Below are 25807 nucleotides of genomic sequence, written 5' to 3' on the forward strand. Positions count from 1 at the left end.
CCACTTTCAAACAAGAACAGGCTACAAGCCAACACTTTCATTAAAATGGGTATATTTAACAACAGCAAACCATGAAATAAGATTTCTTCTTCACCATGCCACAGTTTTGTCTGCCAAGTTCCACTTGGAAAAGTTCTAATGCCAGATTATATATGTCATCTGGCTAAACAAGGCATATGATGAAAACTAATTTTCATTTAGTACTTGGTCTTTTCAAAAAGCTGTAAAAATATTATTGTAAAATAGGCAAACAGCATCCCAGCAAAATTAACTACTTAATCTCCTTGCCATGATATATAACCAACATAATTTGAACTCTAAACAAGTCAGAAGTCTGCTTTCCAGGTGGCACCATTAACACCAGCAAACATCATTCAGGGGCTCTCTACTAACAATAAACAGGAACTTACAGGAAATAGCACATTGTTTGAAAGAAGCAAAATATTTATCTACCTACCTCACTCAAATGAAACAAGCTGGGTAAGGCAGTTCTTTTCTTTTTCCTCCTGTACTTTCAAATTCATAAAACCTTTTTGTATCAAAATTTCAGTACTATCTGACTTAGGAATGCCTTTTGTTTTTTCTGTTTAGGACTGTCCACATGTTGAGAACACCAAGATATTTCAGTGATAGTCTGGATAATACAGGGGGCACCATTCATAAGTGCTAAATAATTAAGTGGAATTTACACACAAAAGAAAAACAAACTACAGAAAGCAGTTTGCTAAACTGATAAAAACCCTAATAAGAAAGGCAGTTCTCTGGCAAAGTCTCTTCCTTTCTGTCCTGCTACAATTAGCACACATAAGAGCATAGCACAGCTCTGACCCCTTTTAGCTCTTCTTGCTCAGGAGAATGTGTTAGGTAAGAAAATAGACTTCAACAGAAAGCTGAAGAAACAAAATGGGAATGTTTTATAACACCAGGTTACAGTCATTTTATTGCAATTACATTGCAGATTAACACATAATGGAATCGTACAGTACATTAGTACATAATGGAATTTGCAGAGATGGGGGAAAAAGAAAATTTTAAAAACGTGCCTTATGGTGAACTACTTCCTTCAATGAGAAAAAAAAAAAAGGTGTTATTGCAGTCAACCTGTTGAAATGTTAGTTATAGCAGAGCTGACTTCCAGGGGAAAGAAATGCTATTATTTCTGTGGTTATTTTCAACCTACTGCCCAATCCCTCCCACTGAGTAATCAATTCTATGTAATTGCACGTGATCCGTGAATATAAATAACAGATAGACAACTAAAAATATGCCTGTGGCTTGATTCTGTAGTTGTAGGGTAAATGTGAAGGAATAGGTTGTCAAGATCAAATTTAGAATATCATAGTATATACAGTTCTTGTAACCAGCAATATTTTTCCTTTGCTTAAAAGATAACCAAGAGGGTAATTAAAGAGGCCAAGCATGAATGACTGGCTGCCATTTCATAGCTGCCATTATCAATCTACTTTTTCATAAGGTATACAGGTCAGTCTCTGAAGGTAAAAGGTCCAACACACAGTCAAGGTCTGTTTTACAACAAGGATGGCTAATATATTCTTTCAATTCAGCTCAACACTGAACAACTACACAGGAGTATGTGCACCTCCCACAACAATACCATAAGAAGTGATGACTGTAACTTATCACCCTTGTTTTTAAGCATGTTTTTAGTCAGAAAATGTCTTGATGTGTATTCCTCCCACGTAAGAGTATTGCAATGGAAATGCTGTCAGTGGAAGCTTTTCTTTTCCAGCTTTGCTAAAAATTCATGCCTTTTTAATGTCAAATTTTACTCTGTCTTGAATATAAAATTTTCCAGAACACTCACAGGAACACTCATCTTGTAATACTTAATATGTATTTTATGACAATTAAAATAGATTTCACTAGCTGTTTTGTGTCAAGTGTGTTAATACAAGCCAATGAAGTCTATCAGTTATTCAAGGTTCAAAAGCACTGCAGTCATTCAAATGAAAGCTGGCAAGAGAAAGCACAAAAGTTTAAGGCAGCACATGGCATGCATAAAAGAAATTAAGACCAGTGGGGTAGAAGGGTGGTTAGTACTTAATATTTGCTGTAGTTCCAACTCTGCCACCATAAACCTCAAGAATATGTAAAGCTTAGTTCATCATCAGGCTGCTCTATAATTCAGCTCCCAATACAGTTAATTTTACCTTCCCAGAGACAGATCATTCAACAAAAATTAGTTAATGGCTAGTGTAACAATAACATTAAAATTTTAGTGGTTTTGGGTTTTTTTTTATTCTGTGTGATAAAGTCTTAGGTTTAAAATATGAAAGGACACTGCGCACACTAATTTTTCTCACTATCACTTAAAAAGGTGACAAAAATTTGTGATCTGCAAAGTAAGATGCATATGCATTTCTGAGTTTGCTGCATTTATGTCATCATACTACAGAAAGAATTTAAACCTTTGAAGGCCTACAGAAACCTCCATTTTTGAAATCCAGGCTTTTCTTTGAACAGGTAAAAGCTGTCTTTAAAAACCCATTTTATGAAAGCACTTCTTAAAAAATACTCATTACAATGAAACAGGTCTTTACATAAAGACCTGTATGCATTTCACAGTCATACAGCATTCAGAAGAAGACTAAGCTAAAACTGCATGTTATTAAGTGATAGACTTCAATGGTACTGGCCAAACATGACTACAGAGTAATTTCTGTTTTTCTACTACAAAGTATGTTTTACATCTCCAGAAGAAATATTCAGAATATAAAAGTCTAAACACAAGTGTCTATGCAGGGAGGTTGCAAACGGGCTGATGAGAACTAAAGATAACTACTTACTTTTTGAAGATTTACACATTACTTGGCACGCTGGCCATATAACCTAAGATTCCAACTTTGTTGCTATAAGCTCAAAAGGGAATTTAGCACTCACAGACAGACATTTTTACTATTTCTGTTAGGTTTTGATCAGAAATAGGAAATGTTTAAAAGGGAAACATTTCAGTTTGCTAAATACTTTGCTGGGATGCAATTATTGTCCCTTACCTCTGAAATTCAGCCATTAAATTGGCAACAAGGCAGCCAATCCACAGTAGGGGATTAGTCCAAGTGAGATTTTAAGATCACAATGCTTAAAATTTTAAATCACAAAAGGAAGATGCCATTCTAGGTTAAAGATTAAATGACATATCCAAACCTCAGCTCTGGACTATATTGAAGACTAAATCCCAGCTCTTCAACATCCATACAAGATTTTGAAGAATGGACTTACACAATCTAGGTAAGAAATATGTTCAGTGCAGAAGACTTTCAAGAGAAATAAAGTAAGCTGGGTTTGTCACAAGATTTCCTCCCCAGTATCTAGTACAAATCAATAATAGATGCAACAGATTGCCAACCCTTTTAATACCCTTAACATGCACAACTGAGTCACATTATGTTAGCATCACTGCAGTTAGCTGACTTGTTGCAAAGTGTCTGATCACATATTTAGCAGAAATGTTTTAGACAAACACTGCTTCCAAAACCACGGCATTTTAAGTGACATTGCAGGTGACACTTCCATTCTTGAATTCTGAAATCTTTGAAGGCACATAATAGTCCTTTCATGTAAAGGAAGATTTTTAGTTGTATACATATGCACACGAAGTGGATCATACACACACACCCATCACAGAGAACACCCTCAGTTTTCTCAGTGCTCTTCTGCCCACTAGGAACCACTGCCTTCCTTCAAAAAAAATCTACTAAAGTTATTTCAGGCAGAAAGAATCAACAGAGTACATGCTGAATAACAAAAAGTGTTTGTAGATTTACTTTCCTACCAACACAAACACATTAAAGCTGTCAGCAGTGGGCTTACTCAGCTCAAGGGAATTTTACCTCCTTGCCTGCTAATATCACTCCCTGGCCAGGTGCACACAGCTTTCTTCTTAGGTCACAGCTACAGCACCTGAATTCCAGATTAAGCAGGAGGTCAAAGACCATGAAGAGGGAATAACAAAGCAAAAAAAAAAAAAAAAAAAAAAAAAAAAAAAAAAAAAAAAAAAAAAAGTATTTTAAAGGATCACAACCTCTTATGCCTTTTGAGCTTAATATTTTATCTGTTCACACAGTTACTGGAGGCTGGCCCCGAGACAGTCATACTATCATGCACAACAATTAATTATTTTAAACAAACACAAGCTGGGGACTTCTGTGTGCTTTGAATGAAAAGGTGAAAACCTAATGTGAACAGGATAAAAGGAAAACTGAAAGCACTTTCTCAGGAAGCAACAATGAAGCATTCATATAAAATATCTAAGTTTAAAAGAAATTACAGGTTTTACAAGTGAATATTAAAGCTCATGGAAACTCTACTGAGCAAAAGATTAATGCATTAAGCAACACCCACACTAAGAGTATGAAGGAAACCTGTATGGAACACATACTATATGATGACTTCATGCATTCATTTGGGCTCAGACAAAGAAGTGACAGGAATGTGCAGTAGGAGGAGAATAAAACCCATGTGCTCAGGAGAATAAAGGATCCAAGATGACAAGTTACAAAACAAGACTTCTGGATTGGCCTTCTCATTTTATAGTACAGGAAGTATTCCTGCAGTGACTGAAAACAGTCAGGAACAGCTAAGCATACGCACAACAAAATGGTATGTTCAGTCCTACCCAGTGGGAACACAGCTCCAAGTTCACTGAGCACACACCTAGAAAAATATGCAGCCATTTTCACTATACCATGAAAAGATCTGACAGTTGACACAGGTGAAAATTGTTATCAAGGTGGCCCAACAAAGTGAGCCAAGCAAAGGTAAACAGGCAGTCTTCCAAATGATCTTGCAAATTTTACGTTTAGGTATAGAGTTTTAAATGTAGTTTCCTTAATCTTTTGTTTGAATAAACGTGACTAGGACACACTGACAAAAAACAGAGCAGCAAAAAGGTCAGAAAGTAATAATAAGACCTCAACTACATCACAGAAAATGATACAATCAAAAACAGGATATGATTTTAAATATATTTAATAAATAAACTGAAATGTTAAGGAGGATACAAAAAAATATACAAACCCATTTTTTTCCCTAATTAAGAAAAAAGATATACTGGGTTGGACAGGTGGATCCAGCTCATATTTACATCTCTAAAGATAGGGGGCAAGGCTTCTCACGTAAGTCCTCTAAACAAACTGGAATGCAGGTTACATGGAAAAGTGAGAGATTAAGAAACAGAATGTGAAGATTAGAAAAACACAACTTCCATTCTTCCAGGGGAAAGATTATCAATTTAGACACACAGGGATATAAAATAAGGCCTAAATAATTTAATACATTTATACGTGAATGAAAGAAAAAAGGTCTAATGCCAAGGTGCCAAAATCTGTCAATGATTCTGTGTTACTCAGGACAAAAGCAACAACAAAAAACTCAAGCAAAACCAGCACAAGTATTTAATGGCTAATTAAGTGATAAAAGGCTAAATGAAATACAGCAAACCACAAAGGCACTTTATCATTGCACACACAGGGATAAGCTCTGAACTAGTATCACTCAGGGTAACACCTTAGAGCTGTAACAGTATTTTATGAAAAACACAGCTCAGTGCTAATAAGACAGTATTAACAGAGCTTTATAACCTGGGGAAGAAACTGAGGAGAATGAAATGGAGAAGGTAAATAGAGAGACTATTCAGTGTCTTTCCAAAGACAAAAACTAAAGGGCATGAATAGATTAAAAGTACTTAGCTAATGCCAAATATTTCTGTGAGTTTAAAAAGGCTTTTCAAAAATGTCTAGGCTGCAAGAAGTTAAAGAACATTCTGAATAAAGTAAGGACAGCACTAGCACTGCATTTAGAAAAAGCTCCTTGTCTCTAACAGGCATGCTGTAAATAACAGCGTAAACAATTCTCATAAGAAAGGTAACAAGAATCTTGAACCTGAAAAAGCCTGTCACCAATCTCTAGCATTAGCACTGAGTATTGACAGCAACTTCTGTGAGCCTTCCTAAACTGGAACACACCCATGCTAGCTCAGGTATAAGAAAAAGCTGGATGGCATCAAGACAAAGAAAAACTGCACTTCATGTTTCATTAGCTTTATTCCAAAAGCTCACTACTTAAGTGGGTTTTCTACTTATAAGAAGTCACAGGATGTCAGCCATCTCCCTCAGTTTCACATTATTAACTGACAAGAGTAATTGAGACATTTGATGGAGTAGTACAGAACAAGATTTCATCCCCAGGCATTTCCAGCAGCTAAATTACTAGGGTGGGAGCAGGGAGTGAAGAATGTCTTCTTTGACATTAGATCTTCTCCCACATATGAACAAATTCTCTATACACCATGAAGAGCACTGATGTTCAGTTTTGTGACTGAACTTTATCAAATTGCACAGCACTGTATGTACCTAGAGCTTCAGGCATACATCACTTTACTGCATTAACAATAAGCCTTTACTGTAATTGAATCTGAAAGAGAGTACTGCCTAAATTACAAGGAAAATTATTTGCTTCTTCTGTGAGAGGACACTAGTATGAATTAACTATGTTCACTGCTAAACTCCACTCCTCCCACCATGCTCCACAAGGTAAGATGAACAAATCAATGTGTAGGTGGAGATTGGCATGGCACAGAAAAGACAGATATAGAATTATTTGTATTTGAAAAAGCCTCTTCTATGATTTCCATTATGACAGACTTGAAGCTAGATTTTTACTTAACCTTTTTTCTAAGAATTTCCATAAAAATATGCCTCTGAAGTACAATGCGCAAAGCTTATCCCATTCTTAATATTAATGAAAGTGCTTATGTAGTACTACCAGACAGTTCTACAATTAAGTTTAGAATCATAAATGCAGTCTTTGCCACCAGTATCACAAGAGAAAATACTAAAGTGCACCTATATAACCCAGCATTGGATTAGACTGAAAAAGAAATAGCCAGTAAAAGGTCAAAAACATGCTATGAATCCTGTGCAAAAAAAAAAAATTTAGGGTGGTGCACCAAAGGACCTTAGCTATTACCATAAATATTTACAAAGACAATCAGCTTCCTGGAAGCCAGTCAGTTTTTAATACTAATTTTTCATCCTCAGTTTGCATTCAACAGCCTTGAAATGTGTTCTGTTCCCTAGATTTCAATGCCTTTGTTAGAAATAACTCAAAATGAACTAGAAAAAGCATCATTCCTACAAACCAAGCATTCAGCTGCTGAAGACAATCTATTTGCAAAACCTCTATATTTGCAGACTACCTTGAGGTATTGGCATCTTTCAGCTCTGCATGACTAAATGGGATTTTCAGACAACTGTTGAAAGGAAATCCTTCTCCTATAGCTCAGCTGTCATTAGTCTTGTCCTCTATTCATCCAGTATTTACCTTTGCTATAGTGCAGTCAGAAAATGTTATAGCATCTCATGAAGCCAGCAGAGGTCTTCTTACACTGTTCAAAACTATGACAGGATTGTATTGTAATCATCTGGTCTAACAGTGGTACTTAAAAAACAGAAAGCAAAAAAACAACAAAAACCCAAACCCCAAAGAATGACTGAACCATCAGAAAAACATGTCACAAACATAACAGCTAACTTACGATAGAAGAGTGAATGAACCTGCTTTAACAATTTTCACAAATCAAATACACTAGCTATAGGAACTACTTTTGTGGGGGATTTTCAGTAATAGCTCATTTGCTAGTATGAAGTAAACTTTATAACATGGGATAGGAAGCAAGTAACAGGAATGCATGCACATACAAAGTAAATAATCAAAGTCTATTTTTCAAGCAATAAATAATCAAGAAAAAGTAGCAAAATGAAAGCTAATGGGGGTGCCAGCCCACGGATATCAACCAAAACAGGTAGAGCAACACATTTTCTGCAGAATCTGCCTAGAGGTATTTCTTTTGGAGTCACATCCTATATAAAAAGTCAAATTTCTTTTGGAAGTGCATGGTGAGAGTTCTGATAGTGTTACACTGCATTTTATGCAGAAAAAGTTATTTCTGTAAGCACAAACCTGGTAAGTTAATAAAAAAAAAATCAAACAAATTCAACAATTTCAGGGAACACCATACAGATTTTTATTGCAGATTTTATTTTCACTATGAAAAAAGCTTTTTAGAATCTCAGACACCCTTAGGAGTGAAGGCATACACAATAAATGCAAAATAAGAATAATATCTTTTGTTAGAGGATGCTGTGTAAGCTCATCTCCTAAGATCTCAGATCTCTTTCATTCATCCACAGGTAGATAGATACTTTTAGAAAAAGTTGATCTCTACATTTTATAACAATAAATTCAAGTTCTAACATTTTTTTTTTATCATTGGATTGTTCTGTTGAGCTTTCAGTGCACAGGAAAGCCAGCCTGGGTCTCTAGAGAAATCCTCCTACTGACTTCCCACAAGTTGCAAAAGCACAGTGGTATTGTGTGCACTAACTATGTAGGAGTAAAGTTCCTGGAAAGACTGACATTCCATTTAAAAGTGGAATCAATCATGTCATAAACATGGTTTGTACACAGAGGAATGACTGGAGGAGAAGAAGAAGAAATACTTTGCTCAACAAACATCAACATCAATTTGAAAAAAGGTTTTATTAACTTTAGATGCTTAGATGCTCATCCATGAGTGCTGAATTCTTTCATCCATTCAGAAGCCTATTGAATTCTTAACTGCATAGTACGAGTACAATGCATGTTTTTCTTTTATGCCTTTAACCTCCATGGTCAAATCCCAAGTTGGTCCTACTTGACCCAAGAACAACTCAAGAGTTCTTATACTACCATGCTATGGCAGGCATTCTATTTTAAAAGGTGATAACAGTGATGGGAGAGAAGGGAATAACATTTGTTTACAGGGCTGTTCAAGTCTAGGACTCAACTCCACTTTCTCTGGGAGGAGCAATGCACGTGTAGATATGGTAATAGTCTTAGTCACACCACAGTTGCAAGTCATCAAATAGCATTAAATTGAAATGGGAACAACTTCTGCACCCCCACAAAATGAATGTAAATTGTCAGAACAACAGGGGAAAAAATAACGTAGGTGTAAGACTAAGAGTGATATTATAGACTATAAATTTTAAAAGAGGAGGAAAAAAACGTTCTTCAAATCTGTATTTTTCTAGCATAGCTATTACTGTACAATGATCTTTTAAAATTATTAAAATAATTTTACATGTAACTAATGAGCCAGTCCTGCTGCTTTTTCTATACAGGCATCTCTTATTGAATCCTTTATGGATGAGCTGGGAAAAATCTAACATAAATCTGCAGTTCCAAAACCATAGAGTTAAAAATAAATTAGCATTTTGTCATTTCTTAGATGATGAACATCAATATTAACCCCTACCACCAAAAAAAAAAAAAAACAAAAGAAAAAGAAATAAAGAAAAAAAGAGAGAGAGAAGAGAAAGAAATGAAAAACAGTGTGAGAAGCTGAGACCATAGAGCTCACCATGCCCACATATTTTTGTAGGTGCAGACAAAGTTATCATAACAACCTGCACAATGCACATGGAATTTCAGCAATTCTGCAGTTTGAGCACTTCACCACACTGACACTCCAGCAGTTCATTTACTGTCAAAACAGAGGGGCCTTTAAAAAAGGAACATTCCAACTTTTTAGCAAGTGCACAAATCCAGTGGCTTAAAAAAGCACTTCTAATAATTACCTTTTCAAAGCATTACCTTTACTCCTCATTTTACTGTTGCCAGACTCATCTTCTAACTTTCACAATGAAGTGGGGGTGCTGCTGCTGCAAGGGGCCCTCCAGCAACACAGCAGCTCCAAGTCTCTCCTTGATTACTGTCGTGGAACAGGGATTTGTTTGCACAGTGGAACACATATACTGGATCTTTTCTGAAGGAAATTGAATTGAAAGATTCCAACCACTAGATTAAATTTTAAAATTTGTACGAAAGGAATGTCAAGTTCTTTGCACAAAAGAATGTATAGGGCCACTCCCATTTCATTACATGATTCACTAATATGAGTATAGCTCTTGCCTTTCTACCCTCCTTTCTTCCAGCACCCTGGGACTACGCTAGAAATTTTGTTATCATAAATGGATTAGGAAATTGATCCACCTGGAAAATAATGGATGAAGACTCAGCTAGGTCACCTTCCAGGATCTGGTTCATCACATGTAATGTAAAAAATTGTTAGCAGTAGTATCAGCCAAAAAACCCATTTATGCATTTCAAATGGTGGAAGAAAGAAAGATGGGAGAATGTTTCCTCAAATAAATGGGTGTTCCATCCTCCTCCCATATAGAGTAAAAATACCAGCATATTACTGACAATAGCAGCAGACATGAAAAAGCCCATTTCCATTGTTCTGCACCAACAATGATGATGTCCCAGAATTTTATCAGAAAATACAGTCATTAACTTTTGTTTGGATAGAATTCTTTCTCTCCCACAGCAATGCCTGGCAAATGAGCTTTCTAGGAGCCTGAGCATTTAAAGGTAAAGTTTGAAGGGGCATTAATAAACTGACAGATAAATTGTTAAGCAATTAATACGTCAGCGCATAATCCTCCCCTTCAAATAATCAAAGGTTTTCCTAAGATTTCTTCAAGCTTTGCACAAACATTTCACTTTGTCACAAGAGTTAGTCTGTAATAGCTAACTGCCAAAAAATAAAGAGATGGAAGTGCTAAAATAGAACTTTGAAGCAAAGGCTCTTTGTAACCTTAAGTGGAAGAGGGTAACACTTGGAAAATATTTGTAGATTAGAAAGATTCCCTATTTGTTAGCTATCATTTAGCAATGCCTTGGAGACACACTTTTGTAAATTCTTGCAATGCATTGTAAACTGTTTAAAAAATATTTTTTTTACTATTTATAAATTTGAAGCCAGCCAATTAATAATTTTCTTCCTAAGGTACATAAAACTTTCACAACATAATTACACACAGAACTCTGTAGATCTACAAACAAAATATAAGAAATTGCTTTCTGTCTGCAAGGATCTCTGTACAAACACCTTCCCATGTGTTCTCAATTCTAGAACAAGAGATTATAGCAAAACCACAGACAAAAAACCCCAGCTAGTTCCTTAACCAAACAGACCTTTCTTCAAGCACTGAAACTTAGATTTGCAATTTCTGCTTTCCAACCTTACTGGCCAGCAAATGTGCAAGAATGATGTAATAAACCAGTAATCTGTTTCATGCACATATGAAAAATTACCATCTTCTCCCCAGTTTCTTTAGCATCCTAGCATGACCTCTTTTACCTGCTGACTGGCAGAAAGTCAATTCTTAAGAAAGACACTTTACACGCTTGAAAGTACTTAAGCATTGCAAGAAATGGTAACTCTTTCAGATAACCTGCAGCACAATAAAAGTTCACCTAGGACGAGAGTCATCCGGTTCAAGTTATCACTGTGGCTGAATTGAAGCAGTTATCTGAATCCAGACATCACAGTCAAGTATCTGATCACCACTGTATTGTGAAAAGTTTCTCTCAATTCTGCTTACCTTTCATCTGAATCAAAGCATCTACTGGGACACATAGACCTACTTTCTAACTCAGCAATACAAGGCACTTACCTTGACTGCAGACTCAGGCATCTCTTTCAAAACACATTAATAGCAGCAGTACTAAAGATACTCACATCCTAACTAAGTCACCATGGCGAAAGTGCTTTTTCCTAGCTCTGCTTTATGTTTAAGTAGAGGAAATGGTGTCTCTAGCAAGAATGATGGTTTTTAAGCCTACTTGGACGAATTTGGTGTTGGGAGCTCCAGAGATCTCATCCGAGAGCAGTCTTTTCATGTTGCTTTAAGGCTGTATCTGAAGGAAGGAGATTCTACAGAGTGGATGAAACACAGAAACCAGAAAGGGGTATGTAGCACCTGGACCAGAAACTGAGGGACCTGTGCACCTGAGAGGCACAGAAGTATCTTACGAGATTAGAGTCTTAGTCTGTTTCAAAACACTTTACTAGCAAGCAGACACTGGTCTTCCCTGCTGTACATGAACTCTCCTGTAACTTGCTTACATGGATACTGATGACTCCATGGCTTTAAAATTTCAGGAGCCCTAATTAGTAGTGTATACGCTTTGCTCACTAATAAGCTCCCTGTTCATGAACATCTTGAAAGAGTAACAATTTTTTTCTCATTTGTTTTTAAACATGAAAGCTGATGTATTGATATTCATTCCATTCCTACATATGCAAGGAATGGAAAACCAAAACCCCACATAAACAGAATCCAAGAGTTTTGGGTAGACATAGGAATGCCTTCCTTTTCTTTTTTTAACACAACTAAACCTGTATCTACAAATTATCCTAACGATATTGATATTGAATATTCTTTTCATTAAATCCAGATTTTATTTGCTCGATAAATTCTCAAAGCCCTGTTACCTCCCATTGTGAAAAAAACTGTTCAAGGAATAACATAAACACTACCTAATGATACATTAGCAGAATAGAGACTGAAAAATTGTGGGAAAAAATGGCAGTGTAAGCATTTGATCCAAAGGAAGTACTTGTGCTGCTGTGGATATGTGTGTGTTTAAGTGCTTTACTGAGTCAGAGACAAGGCATTCATTAATTTGCTGAATTACACCATAAGATAGGGTAATGCTATGGATATGGAATAGATGATGTGATGTGTGCTTCCAGGAAACAAATTACTTAACATTCACTTTGATGCTAAAGCCTTAAACACAGCGTATATTAACAAAAACTGGGAAAAAAAAAGCACAGATCAGAAATACAGATATGGTGTCAAGAATATTACATCAGCTAGTAAAATGGTTGGAGGTTAGAAAAGACTGCTGGAAATCACCTCTGCTCATGCAGGTCCATTTAACTTGGCTGCCCAGGACCACGTCCACATAGTTTTTGAGTATCTCATCAGATGCAGATTCCATCCTCTCTGGGTGATCTGTGCCAGTGCTCAGTCACCCTCAAAGGAAAAACAAAAAAAGTGCTTACTGATAGTCAAAGGGAACCTCCTGTTTGTTCCAGCTGTCTCTGGTCCTTGTGTTGGGGACTACTGGAAAGATCGTGGCTCCATCCTTTTTGCACCCTACCTTCAGCTGTTTATGCACATTGATAGATCCACCCTGAGCCTTCTCTCCCACTGGGCTGAATAGTCCCAGCTCTCTCAGATGTCTCCCAGAGGAGAGATGCTGCAGATCATCATCTCTGTGGCCCTTTGCTGAACTTTCTCCATGTCTCATGTACTGGGTAGTCCAGAACAGGATGAAGCACTCCAATTCTGACTGGAGGGGAAGGATCTCCTTCCACCTCTTGGGCAATGTTTCAACTATCGTAGCCCAGGATACCAGTGACTTTCTGTGCAGGAAGGGCACATGGGCATGGGGTAAAGAGTCCTGAGCTGAAACTGCCTTTCCAGGTAATTGAGATATGCACAGTACATTTTCAGTTCTCAAACAGAAATCATAGATATTAAAAATCATACAAACTTCAATTTGTAAGAGTGATTTAAATTTGAGCAAGAATTTAAGTAATTATTAAAGAGGAGTGCTCTGTGTATTTAGTAAGATTTGAGACAGTTTTCTGTATATCAGTGTGCTCATGTTTTCTATCCTCTTCACCATCACTCTGAGTTAGTCATGATCACAGTGACTAGTGAAAATTACCTGACTTCTTAATCTTCCAAGAAAGAAGTCGGAGCAGCCCTTCCCAGAACATCTGGTCTGGAGCATATTTCCTTTCATACAACCAAACCACAACATGCCCTGGCTGAGAGTCCAAACCATTCACTTTTCCTAGACCTATGAAAAACTTGAACATTTTTTATTGGTAAGTGCTCTAGTGATTCCAAGGAATACCTTGTCAGTTCAAATATTTTGAGAATTTCTGAAGTGCCAATTTTCTGTTTGACATATCAGTTTCTTTTGTATTTGTTTTCATATGTACATCTTCGAATTTTTATTTTTATTTGCACTTCTTTCTGAAGTCCTACTAAAATGCCCATTTTTAAGTTCAAACCAGAACTTCCTTTCTTTTAATATAGTGTTCAGTTCTAGAAACTGTTAGCACTATGACAAACAGCATAACTCTGAAACAGACATATAAGAAAATACTGTATTATGCGTTATTGAAGACATTTTCTAACTAAATCCACTAAAATCTTGGTCGTGAGAGACTCCAGCAAGACACTATGGCAATGGTAGCTCATTCTGCTGCATTAAATACTTGCATATATTAAGAAGGGTATGGGAAAGGCAATGACAGTGGCACCAGGCCATAATATTTTAATGGGAAGAGATTTAAAGCAATCAGGAATAAGTCACCACTGAAAAGGAGAAATACCATCAATGTTCAAAAGCCCTCTTTTACAGGAGCACTAATAAGCAGCATCTCTAATACAGTGCTGCATAGGTAGGGATCATTAGCAAATACACAGGACTGTAAAGAGAACTAAGATAAAAATCAGTGTGATTTTAGAAGTCCAACATTTGTGTAGAGTAAGAAAACCTCTAAATTAGCTAGAAAAGAATAGCTGACAGAAGCTACATGCAAAACACTGCTAAACAGCTTGTGTTGAGTTCCAGAATCTTGCATGAATGTTGGCACCAACAACAGAAACTTATGTATTGCTTTTTCAAATCACAGTGTAACTAAGCCCAAGATAATAACATACCATATTACTATTATAGTTACTATCCTTTCCCTGTTGAAGCATACTAAGAAACTGGAAAATGAAGAAAGAAAACATATCTGTTAGCACTGACTCTAAATTAGCAATAATTGAATTAGATGCAAAAAATAGATTTGCTGACACAGCCATAATAATGACCTGAACTATGTGCATAGTTCAGTTGCATCTGCTATGTGCCACACAGATAGTTACACATGTAATAATTTTTAAATTCTTCGATAACCTTATTACCTTCAATAGAGAGACTCACATTTCTGAATATAAGGGCACGTACATAAGCAGTTCCACAATCAAAAGTCCAATTTTGAAGAAAGTTAGAGAGCAAGAGATTTGCTAGACTCTGAGCACAGGACCATCTTGCACTAGTGTTAGATTACAAACTGAATTAAAACTGGAACTCAGCAGGTGAATACACGAGCCAGGTATTTTTTGTTCTACATTTCACACAGACATTTCTCTCATCCCATTGGTTTCCAGAATCTTTAAAATTCAATGGTGTCACAGCAACTGGGGGAAAAGAACCCCATCATTCTGCCTTTCATGGTATATGACTGTAAATCCAAATTCTTATCTTTCTGCTAATATTAATTTCAATTTTGGCTTCATGTACCAGCTTATTCCCTCAGTCTACATTACAGTAGTATCTTCTGCATCCACATTAGCATTCACATTAAAGCTATAGTTGTAGCATGTATTCAGGCCAAATAAAGAAATTAAAATTGAAACATTATGCTAAATTTAATTAAATCTCCCTGCCAATTTTTCAAATAAAGTTCTTTCCTATTGCTTTGTACACACCTGAAAAATTAGATAGGAAAACTTGAAAATATGCATGGAGGAAGATGAAGTAGAAAAGACTCTTCCACAACAACAGGTTAAAAGAAATTAGAGGAATTAATTTTCCTACTTAACAGTGTCTTTAAACAAAATTTAGAATACATATACACATAATAATCTCCCAATGTTTAATCTAAGCTGATTTTGCATAAGAATTCCTTTCATACTTACCCATTTTTTCTATTTTCTCCCTGCTACGGGAGTAGCCAGGAACTGAAGATGCTGCAGAATCTGCTGAAGATGTGCCAGGTCTCTGACTGCTCTCACCACGGTCCACAGGAGCAGCATTTAGCTGGGACCTTCCAAAATGCTGGTGGGGGTGAGAAGGACTTGTGTTGGGACCAGGATCTGAATTCATTTTAGCTGCCAAAGAGGAAAATAATGAGTAATTATCAGAAAGCATGGTTACAATGTAAAACTGAATAAAAATTTGAAATCTGAATGTATTTGTGTAATTAGGTAAACAAAAATCCCAGAAAACAGCAAGAAGGCTGATAGCAATTTTAAGATTTATTATACACTCTTCAGTAATTGTGAGCATGAGCAGCTATAGCTGAGTCTGACCATATATACAGTATTGTGCCAGAACAGTGATTGCTTTTTTTCCTAACTAATAATAATTGGGTTTCAAGTGTAAACAAATGGTAAAACTAACAATCAATCCTGTAAATGCTGAATATAAATTTCTTCTTTGAATTTAAAGTTCTACTTATACATGCTAGAAATAAAGACTAGCCCCTAACTTTTTATGGGCAAGTCTATAATAACAGAAATATTTATTTCGTATCAAAGGCCTGGTTTGGCCTCTGTCATCACCTACTCAGGAGACAGAGAAAGTCAATAATGATAAGAAGGCAAACGAGGAGATGTAGAACTCTGTATGAGAAATCAGAGGAGGAACACCACCAGGGATGCTGTTTTTAGATATTACCAACTTAAATGCCCATGATTCAAAATAAGTTTTAAATACTTTCATGTGCCATTTTAAAAAATAAATTATTCATACATGGCAGGAAGGCAAAGGCCTTACACAAGGGGGCGTTTCAACTATAAGCCCTCTCAAAAACAAGAGGAAATCTCTGCTCTGTGGTAAAAAGTTCCCTAAATAAGTAAACTTGCTTAAAAATGCCTATGGAAAGTTTAGCTTTCACAAGACAAATGTACTAAGGAATTCATATACTATCACAGCATAACACATAGTAACCCTTGCTGCTTAAGAACAACTTCCCTGAGTTAATTAATTTGCAAGGAGCATTGTCGAATATTTCTGGCAATAAACAATATTTTTAAGTTCTGTATAAATACAGAATTAATTCAGAATGCCGACCTGAAGATGTCCTTGTAAAGATAAAAGTAGTATAGCCAAAACCACAAACATCACTTAACCAACAACTTTCTCCACTCAAAGGACACTAAAATCACAACAGGGTGCTAAGAGTAGCAGCAATGTCACCACTACCAAACATATTACTTGCAATTTGCAACTTGGCTACCAAAATTAAACTTCCCTAAACCAGAAAATATTTTACTGATACAAGTAAATGCGTTCCTGTATTATGTTTCTACATCAAGTTATAAATAAACCAACACAGTTCAGTTCAACCTTCAAACAGTCCTCGGAAAACACAGAGATTAAAATACCTTCCCGGAAAACCAGCATGAGTATTTTTAACCATTATACAATCACAAAAGTTACTGTGCCTCCAGCTTTAACTTGACCTTAGCGCTTCGGAAGAGGGACGGCGAGCGCAGCCAGGCCGCGCCCGAGGCGCCCCGCGGGGGATGTGCGGCAGGGACGGCTCCGGGACCGGGACCGGGACCGGCTCCTTCCAGAACGGACAGCGCCGGCACCGCTCCAGCACAGCCGTGCGCAGGAGCTCACCTCGCTGTCGGCCACCCCACAAAAATATTCCCGTCACTCTGCGCTCGTCCTACAAAGGGCATCCCTAACTTTTCCTCTGGCTTGTTCACAAGCCAGCGGGCGGCGACTCCGCGCCCACCGCCGCCAGCCGCTCCAGTCGGGAGCACCGGCGCTCGCTCGGCCTCGCTGCCCCCGAGGTCCGGGAGTGCCCGAGCGGCCCTGCCTCTCCGGAAGGCCACGGAGCCCCAGCGGGGCGCGAGGGACGCGGCAGCTCGGGCCGCACTACGCGGGGTCCCGTCCCAGACGCTCACCGAGCCCGGCCGGGCGAAGTCAGCACCGCGCACCTCCGCTGACGAACCTCCCCGCGGCTCCGGAGGCGGCCGGACGCCGACTGGAGCTCCGCCGGCAGCCCGCAGCCCTGGGGGCGGCGCTTCCCCGCCCATCGGCCCCCGCCCCTGCCCTGCCCTCCCGTCCTCTCTCCGCTGCCGCTCACCGCCCTCCGCTCCCGGGGAGAGCTCCGGCGAGGCCTCGCCGGGGACGGGCGGGGCCGGCGGCAGGAGGCGGAGGTGGTGGCGGTCGCGCGGGGCTGGCGAGGCGGAGGGGCGGGTGGCGGCCGGGCTGCAGTACCGAGAGGTGCTGTCGTGTGCGGCCGAGCCCTGGACAGTGGCAGCGGGCGGGGATGGGCCGAGGGGGTGTCAGGACGGGGAACGGCTTGGGCAGCTGCAAGATGGCGGCGCCGGGCGAGGCGGGCGGAGGCAGCCGGGTCCTGGTGTGGGTCCGGGTCCCTGTCGCGGGCCTGGTGCGGGTCCGGGTGTGGGTCCGGGTCCCGGTCCCGGTCCCGGTCAGGGTGTAGGTCACGGTGTAGGTCCCAGTCCGGATGTGGGTCAGGGTGTGGGTCCGGGTCCCGGTCCCGGTCAGGGTGTAGGTCACGGTGTAGGTCCCGGTCAGGGTGTGGGTCCGGGTGTAGGTCCCGGTCCGGGTGTAGGTCAGGGTGTGGGTCCGGGTCCCTGTCCCGGTCCGGATGTGGGTCAGGGTGTGGGTCCGGGTCCCGGTCAGGGTGTGGGTCCGGGTCCCGGTCCCGGTCAGGGTGTGGGTCCGGGTGTAGGTCCCGGTCCGGGTGTGGGTCCGGGTCCCGGTCCGGGTGTAGGTCAGGGTGTGGGTCCGGGTCCCTGTCCCGGGCCCGGTGCGGGTACAGCCCTGCTCCGGCAGGGTAGCTCCGCAGGGTCGGTGGGAGCCAGCCCCGGTGCTGCCCTGGATCCTTCCCCCTAGCGCCGGGTTTCTCGGTACAGGAGCGAAGGGAATGAGGGAAAAGGGCAGTAACCCGCTTTTTAAATGTCCTCTAAGTTATTGCTGCTACATCTACTAGCATTTCTGCCACATAAGTGTAAGGCTTCTGGGCAGAAAGCGAACTGTAAACTTACGGATAAGTATTGTTTTGATGGTGAACTTAGTACTTTTAGAAATAAGTTTTATTTTCGAGCTCTTTAAATAAGTCAAGGTTCCTATATAGGTACTTTGGTATAGTTTCCAATTAAATCCCCAATCAAACAAACAAGCTAGAAATTCAAAGCAGGAGATTAAATTTAAACCTCAGTCATTCATATAAGTTACTTTGTTGATTTTCACAAGTTCCAAGTTTGACCCAAATCAAACAAACAATTACAAATTCAAAATAGGAGATTAATTTTAAACTTCAGTCATTCATGTAAGTTACTTTGTTGATTTTCACAAGTTCCAAGTTTGAAGGAGATCATGCAGAGCTTTCATTTTTTTACACCTCAGTTAACTCTTCTTGGTCACTACTTGTTGAGTTTCTTTTAATCTCCACACAAAAATGTCGTCCCCTGTGTCATTATTTCCTTGCCTTGGAAGGCATAATTTTTTTTTTAAACACAGAAGTTCAAACAAACATGGCTAAGCTTCTGTATACTTCAAAATAAACTTAAATTTGAAAAAAAACAAACCACGTTTAAGATCACTTGTAGTCTGAGTGTAATGTGGTTTCATCAGGAACACTCAATGCCAGCTATGTATTACCTGTTGTTTCCTTAGACTGACAGTATGACTTAACTCTGATATGACAAAGTTCTGCAATCTGCTCCCCCTGCTATTTGCATTTCTTTGAAGATATTTTATACAACTTACTTGATATTTCTTGTGTGTGCTTAATGGATGTCACATGCTCAGGCAACAGGTGGAAATGAGGGTGGTAGCTGGAAAAATAACTAAAAAGGAAGTGTAAAATAAAGCCTCCACTGGTGCTTTCCAGCACAGGCAGAATCACACATGGCAGAAGCCATTCCAGAGGAGCTCAGTTCAAAGGTAAAATTGTGACACTGGCTACTAACCCTCACAACAGCAAGTCTTGATGTAAAATATTCTTTGGTTGCTTATGTCTGATCCTACACTGAAGATGCACATTAGTGCCATTGCTGAATTTGATCAGGTCCTTAGTTAAGGCCAACTAAACCTTTGCATTAAATGAATTGTAATGCACACCTTATATACTCACATGTGTATATAAATGCTGATAATGTTAGTGAGAGTAGACCAAACTCAGACATGATGACAACTTCCATTATCAATTCTGCTGATTTCACTTTGGCATTACTTTATGACAAATGATGAGTTTCCATCTGGCATTATCACAGTTGCAAATAGTTACAGCTACAGAGAAGAAACATGGAAGTACTGTAACAACCTGGCGCAGCTCCTATTTGAATTTCAGTTATGACTCATGGCGTCAGTAGAACAGTTGAGGTTGGAAGGGACATCATGAGGTCAGCTGCTCTTCCTTCCTGCTCATGGAGGGCCACCTAGGGCTTGTTGCCCAGGGCCCTGTCCAGATAGCTTTAAGTACTCTTGAAGTATTATTATAAAGTATTATCCCTAAGGATGAAGACTCCATCACCTTCTTGGGCAACCTGTGCCACTGCTCAGAGGGCAGTGTGTTCCAGTTTGTGTCCACTGGTCTTGTAACTAACTGGGCACCACTGGAAAGAGCCTGGCTTGTGTTTGCTTTCTCCCTTCAGGTCTTCATGTACATTGATAGATCCCTCTGAGCCTTCTCCAGGCTGAATAGGTGTTTTGATCAGTTCTTAAAATTTTTAGTGTGACATGCCTCCACCTAAATTAAGGTGCAGATGTGAACATATGCCAAAGTCAGTAGTATGGATCTTATTTAACAGGAAATGAGAGAGAGAAAAGAAAAAGAAAGAAATAGAAAAAAAGAGGTGAGGGAGAGGAAGATAATGACAGAGACAGATTAAGTAGAAAATATCACCACTGTGGATCCCAGTTGTGTCCTGTTGATTGTCTCCATCTGGTTTTCTTGGTGGTGAGGGTCCCCAGAAAACACGGGGTTCAATGGATTGATACACATTTGTGCCAGGTGAGAATGCTCGGGTATTTCTTGACAGGGAGTGCAATTTCTGACAGTCTCACAACAGACACTGGATCTGTTGCATCCCCTTGCATCACATGAAGTGCTCTGCTGCAAGGCTTCAGGAATCAGTCTGGGCAGCACCTTGGGGGGGGGTCTTTGATGGATTATGACACCCCCTCAGCTGCCTCTCACAGGAATGTCTGGTGGATATGGCCTTCCAGAGGTGAGGGCCTTTACAGCTGAGACAGTTTGTATGAGGGAGGATGGGTGTTCAATGTCTCTGACCAGAGGTTAGTTATGCCACACACCCTAAACTCTCCTCCTCCCCCTTTGGTTGGAGGCAGTCTGTACAAACCTGGCCTCAGCAGATGAGCCTGTGGGCTATGGCCTCCCCAGCTCAAACCCAGCCAGGGATGATTTTTGGGACAGCTGCTGTATTCTGCTGTATTGTGTATTCCCCCTCTGCCTTGTTTGCTTTTCCCTAGACCTCAGATAATTGAGCAATATTGTCACCTTAAGTTCCCTTATGTGGTTTAACCCACAGTCCAAGGTTGAAATCAGCAGGCATATTCACTGTGGGGTGGGCTTCACTGGTCACAGCTTCTTTATACAGTGTTCCTGTAATGGCCAAAACTACTTCATAACAATGTTTAAGTCATTAGCCATAACATTTCAGGCTCTGACAACAGGCCCAGCTCTTTTGGCTTTTCCTCAAAGGAGAGATGCTCCAGCCCATTCATCATTTTAGTGACCTTTGTTGGACTGACTCCAGTGCCTCTATGCTCCCTACATGAGGGAGTACAGAACCAGACACTTGTTTAACTGCATGAGGTTGCTGTCAGCTCAGATTAAAAAAAAAAAAAACCAACAAAAACCACCTTTTTGCAACAAGAACAAAATAAAAAAAACATATTCTCTGTATTAGAGAATCAATAATCCTTTTACAAGTATTTTGAAGATTTACAGTGTGATGTTGGACTTTAACTGAGTTCTGTAAACATTTTTTACTTGAGATGATGAAATGAAATAGAAATGGTTGTCTGAACACCTGAGATGCAGTACTGAGATACAGGCTGAAATTATCTGTTTTTCCATATAATCATCAAGTTCTAGAAATACACTTGGGATATCTGATAATCTGAGCAACTCGTATGTTGCTTTTGTTAAACTGCATGTAATATAAACTGACATTTTCACATTCCGTTGTGAAGTTTGTATTTCTGTATCTAGGCATGTGTTTAGTACTGAAATGTTTTAGAAAAGTCTGTCTTGTAGAAAATTAATTTGTAACAGCAAAAGATTATGCTAAGCAACATTTAAATACATTTTATTATTAAATCCCTGAACTCAAATTGATTTACCTCTATTACTGAAGCGAGGTCACGCTTATAGCATTGCTGGCATACAATTAATTTCTCATGAGTCCAGAGGAAAAACTAATCGCACTTCCTAAAAGGAAGAGAGAAAGCAGTGATCATCCAAGAAAACAGAGCTCCGAAAAGTGTGATTCATTACAATGAATAGCCTTCAGCTCCATATGTTTTTCACAACATGAACTCTGAACATGAATTTCTTTAGTCCATGGTATACTCAGAAACAGATTTGGCATAGTTACTCTGGATGGTTTTGGAATATGTTAATCCTAGCAAAAACCTGTCAGCAGTCCTCTTGCAAGAGTAAGAAGAGTTGAAAAATTCATAGAAAAATGCCATGTACATCTTCAGTAGTTATGAAAGGAAGTACTTTATGGAAGTGAAAATGTCTGAGTGATGGTAAGTAAACTGTCCTAAAACCTGTCTCAAAAATAATATTTTTTTCTTGCCACACCTTACCAATTAAGACAAGAGATGTTATTTCAAAATAATAGGCTTTGTTGTTTACATGCATTTTAACAGTATAATTTGATTGATGGAAGCATTACATCACCATATTATTAGTGCAATAAAAGCTGCAGCATCCCTCATGAGCATCTGGGTAATATTGTTTAATTAGACTAAGGATCACAAAAACAGATTTATTTTTAATTTTATTTTTTAAAGTAGTGTGTAATTTAAAGTGGGAGATATTTGCTGCCAGAAAGAGCACAATACTTTAAGCATACTGAGACAAGGGACACAGAATCCAGAGAATCAACAATTTGATGTGAACAAGATGTTAATGCCATTTGGATGGATATACAGTAGAAAGAATTAAAAGGTGAGGGTGGGAGGAAACAGAATGAAAAACATAAGAAGTAGGCACAGAAAGCGGGTAAAAATAGGAATTGAGGAGTTTTGTGAAGGTGATAATGAAGACTCTTCTTTCCAGATCTGCATGTTAAATTTGCCTCTGTTATCTCATGGTTGGAGTAGCTTCCACATAAGTACTGTTTTCATACACTAAAGCATGTAGGGTAATGTGAGCATCATTCCCGGTTCACTGCTCTTTTAATCTCTCTTTATTCCACTCTCCTTGTGCCAAATACTCTGGGTGGCAGCACAAAAGTATTGTTCATCATCACTGCTTTGTATAGAAAAGCATCACTCATTCTCCCATCAGCTCATTCAGCCATGAGGAGAGGGTTAACATTTTCCTTTTCAAATGAATCCCTACACTAAAGGAAACCATAGGTGACTTACTTGGCACCAGATGTTCAGTTTTGCACTTGCTGCTCAGCCATCTTTTCTAATTGTGGACAGGCACTGTGAAAGAGGAAAAATTTCTAAAACTGGGCCCAGATACAACCATGTGCAGGTGAGACCGTGAAGGTCTGACACAGCAGCTATTGGGAGTTGGGTTGGATGCATTCCCTGGAAAGTTAAAGGGGAGTGCGCTCCTCTTCCAGTTCCTTGAATGTTCTAAATTTGTTCTATTCACAACTTCACTCTGAGACAACGCCTGATTTTGTTTCTAATCCACAATAAAAAAAGGGATTTAGCTTGCTTTACTCTGGAAGCAGCACCTGAATCAAAGTTGTACTGTTCTGCTACAGTCTAGAGAAAGCAGGACAGTTTTCCTAGAGGGAAAGAGTGACGTCTTAAATTTTATGCCTGAAAAAACAGCAAAAACTATTATCTGGAATGTTTATCATGAATCATTTTGGTATTGCCAGAGATTAAATTTGGTCTAAAATTGAACTGGACATATTTAAGCACTAAGGATTTCTTGATAGGAGTAACTTCTTCAACAGTTTGTAAGTAGTTTATCAATAAATGAGGTTACATTAAGTACCACGGCTCCCCTCAAAGAACATATTTAACATGGATGGGTTTGTGTCAACCTTTCAAATTGGAAAGTATGCCACAAATTTCAGCCTGTAAATTGATCAATCAGTGTTCGTGCCTTTTCAAGCTTAATCTTTTGCTCACAGTGCCCTCTAGTGCAAGAAGAACTTCATTCTTGTTCATGCTGCTACCAGGGTGAGGGGACACTGTGTGCCATCTGTTTGACTGTGTGACACACTGCCTTAAGCATGCAAAACATGAACAGGAAACCATGAACCCAAAAACATTCCTTCAGCCACACCAAATAAATAAAGATTTTTTCATTTCTGTGCCATTTTGATCAGATTTTTGTTTATCAAAAACTCCATGGATGATTTGATACATTTTGTAACAGGCTTAGGTAATTTTCAGCATTCCCAAGTGCAAGAGATTGCTTTTATTTTCTGAAGCTTTGCACTGGAGTTTGTATGAAAGATACAAATCAGAAGGCAGTGATGCAACAATTTCTGTAAGAACTGCTGTAAAATGTACAGATTCTTCAAACCCTGACCCCACTATAGCTATGAATTAACTTCAGTAGTTAAGAATTGACATGAATATATTACATATATTTTCTTCAGCCAAGTACATTGAAGTGACCATTTCCCTCCTCTCTTCTGCAGAGCAATTTGCATGAATTAGGGGCAGAAAAAAAGCTCTAAAGCAGAGATTTATCTGTTTGGTTTCTCCAAAATTGCAGGAGAAAAAACTGGAGGATATAATTATAGAAAGTAACTTAGTAGGAAATATTACATATTAATACAGTCACAGTGTTAAATTGCAATTTGATAGTTAACGAGAATTTAGAATTATCTAATTGCTGGAACAAAGGATTTCCAAATGACAAATCAATATGATTATGCAGAAGCCGATTTATTGTTTACCTTAAACCCTACCCATACATTCTAAAACTACTGTCCACACAGTCGCACATTTTTTGATTGGTGCCTCTATCTTGTCCATGTGCTCTGCACACACCTTACAGGAAATATGACTGGTTACAGTCCAGTGCTTCACCACCCACCTTCATCTTGGTTCTTCTAATCTTGGTATTCTGTTTCTCAGCTTCTTCTCTCCCAGTTTAGCACAATTTATGTTTCAGTAGCCTTGACAATTTCCAGAGTGTTTGACAAAACAGCAGAAAACCTGCTAAAACTGGCTTGACTGGTGCCCCTGGTATAAACTATGGACTAAACTATTCAAATACATTGCTACATCTCATTAAATCCTTGGCTATTAAGAATTAACGCTGTAAGTGTATTCACACATTTCAGAAGGAAGTAATCTTGGGCTTACTTTGAACAAATAGAGACCATTCCTTTTTCAGACAAATTCACATGGCTTGAAATATAAACTGTCAATACTTTGCAAAATACCCTAGAACGTTTTTTTTCTATAAACTACTTTCTGTCCCTCCTAGGATTCCAACTGCTACATAGCAGCAAACATGGACATGTTCTTCAATAAGAAAACATTATATATGAATTGCTGACTGAAAAACTGCCTTGCTACATCTGTTTTAGGCATGTTTAATGTAAAAGAATTCTGTACTAGAGATTATGCAGAATTTAATTAAGGTTTCAAAAATGTGCAAAACTGTCATGTTGAAAATTTAATTTCTGACAAGAAATATATGCTATTAGTCACATCAGATCAAATTCTGTCATATTGTGGCTTTGGGGGTTTAGTCAGGAAGCAGGACTTGCTATAATAACCGTTTCCTAACATTCCATGTTCAGGTAAGGTGAATTCTCTTTGCACACCCATAAAACCCTGGAATGCCTTTATTGTCTCAGAAGGGACATTACAGATCATCTAGTTCCAATGTCCCTGCAATGGGCAGGGATGCCACCCACTAGACCAGTTT

The 25807-nt window shown here is 38.9% G+C and overlaps 1 protein-coding gene across 2 annotated transcripts in view; it reads right to left on the reverse strand.

Annotated features, from left to right (window-relative positions):
* Positions 1 to 15810, reverse strand: part of WFS1 (wolframin ER transmembrane glycoprotein) — a 30789-nt gene extending 14979 nt beyond the window's left edge. The window contains exon 1 of one of the 2 annotated variants that reach the window (XM_062493366.1): positions 15624 to 15810. In XM_062493366.1, the coding sequence (XP_062349350.1) occupies positions 15624 to 15810 (187 nt within the window). Of the gene's footprint in view, positions 1 to 7341; positions 7598 to 15623 lie in introns of those variants that run through there. The other variant, XM_062493367.1, reaches the window with a different exon arrangement.
* Between the last annotated feature and the right edge of the window lie 9997 nt (positions 15811 to 25807).

Source organism: Cinclus cinclus, chromosome 5 (assembly GCF_963662255.1).
Source record: "Cinclus cinclus chromosome 5, bCinCin1.1, whole genome shotgun sequence".
Classification (NCBI taxonomy): domain Eukaryota; kingdom Metazoa; phylum Chordata; class Aves; order Passeriformes; family Cinclidae; genus Cinclus; species Cinclus cinclus.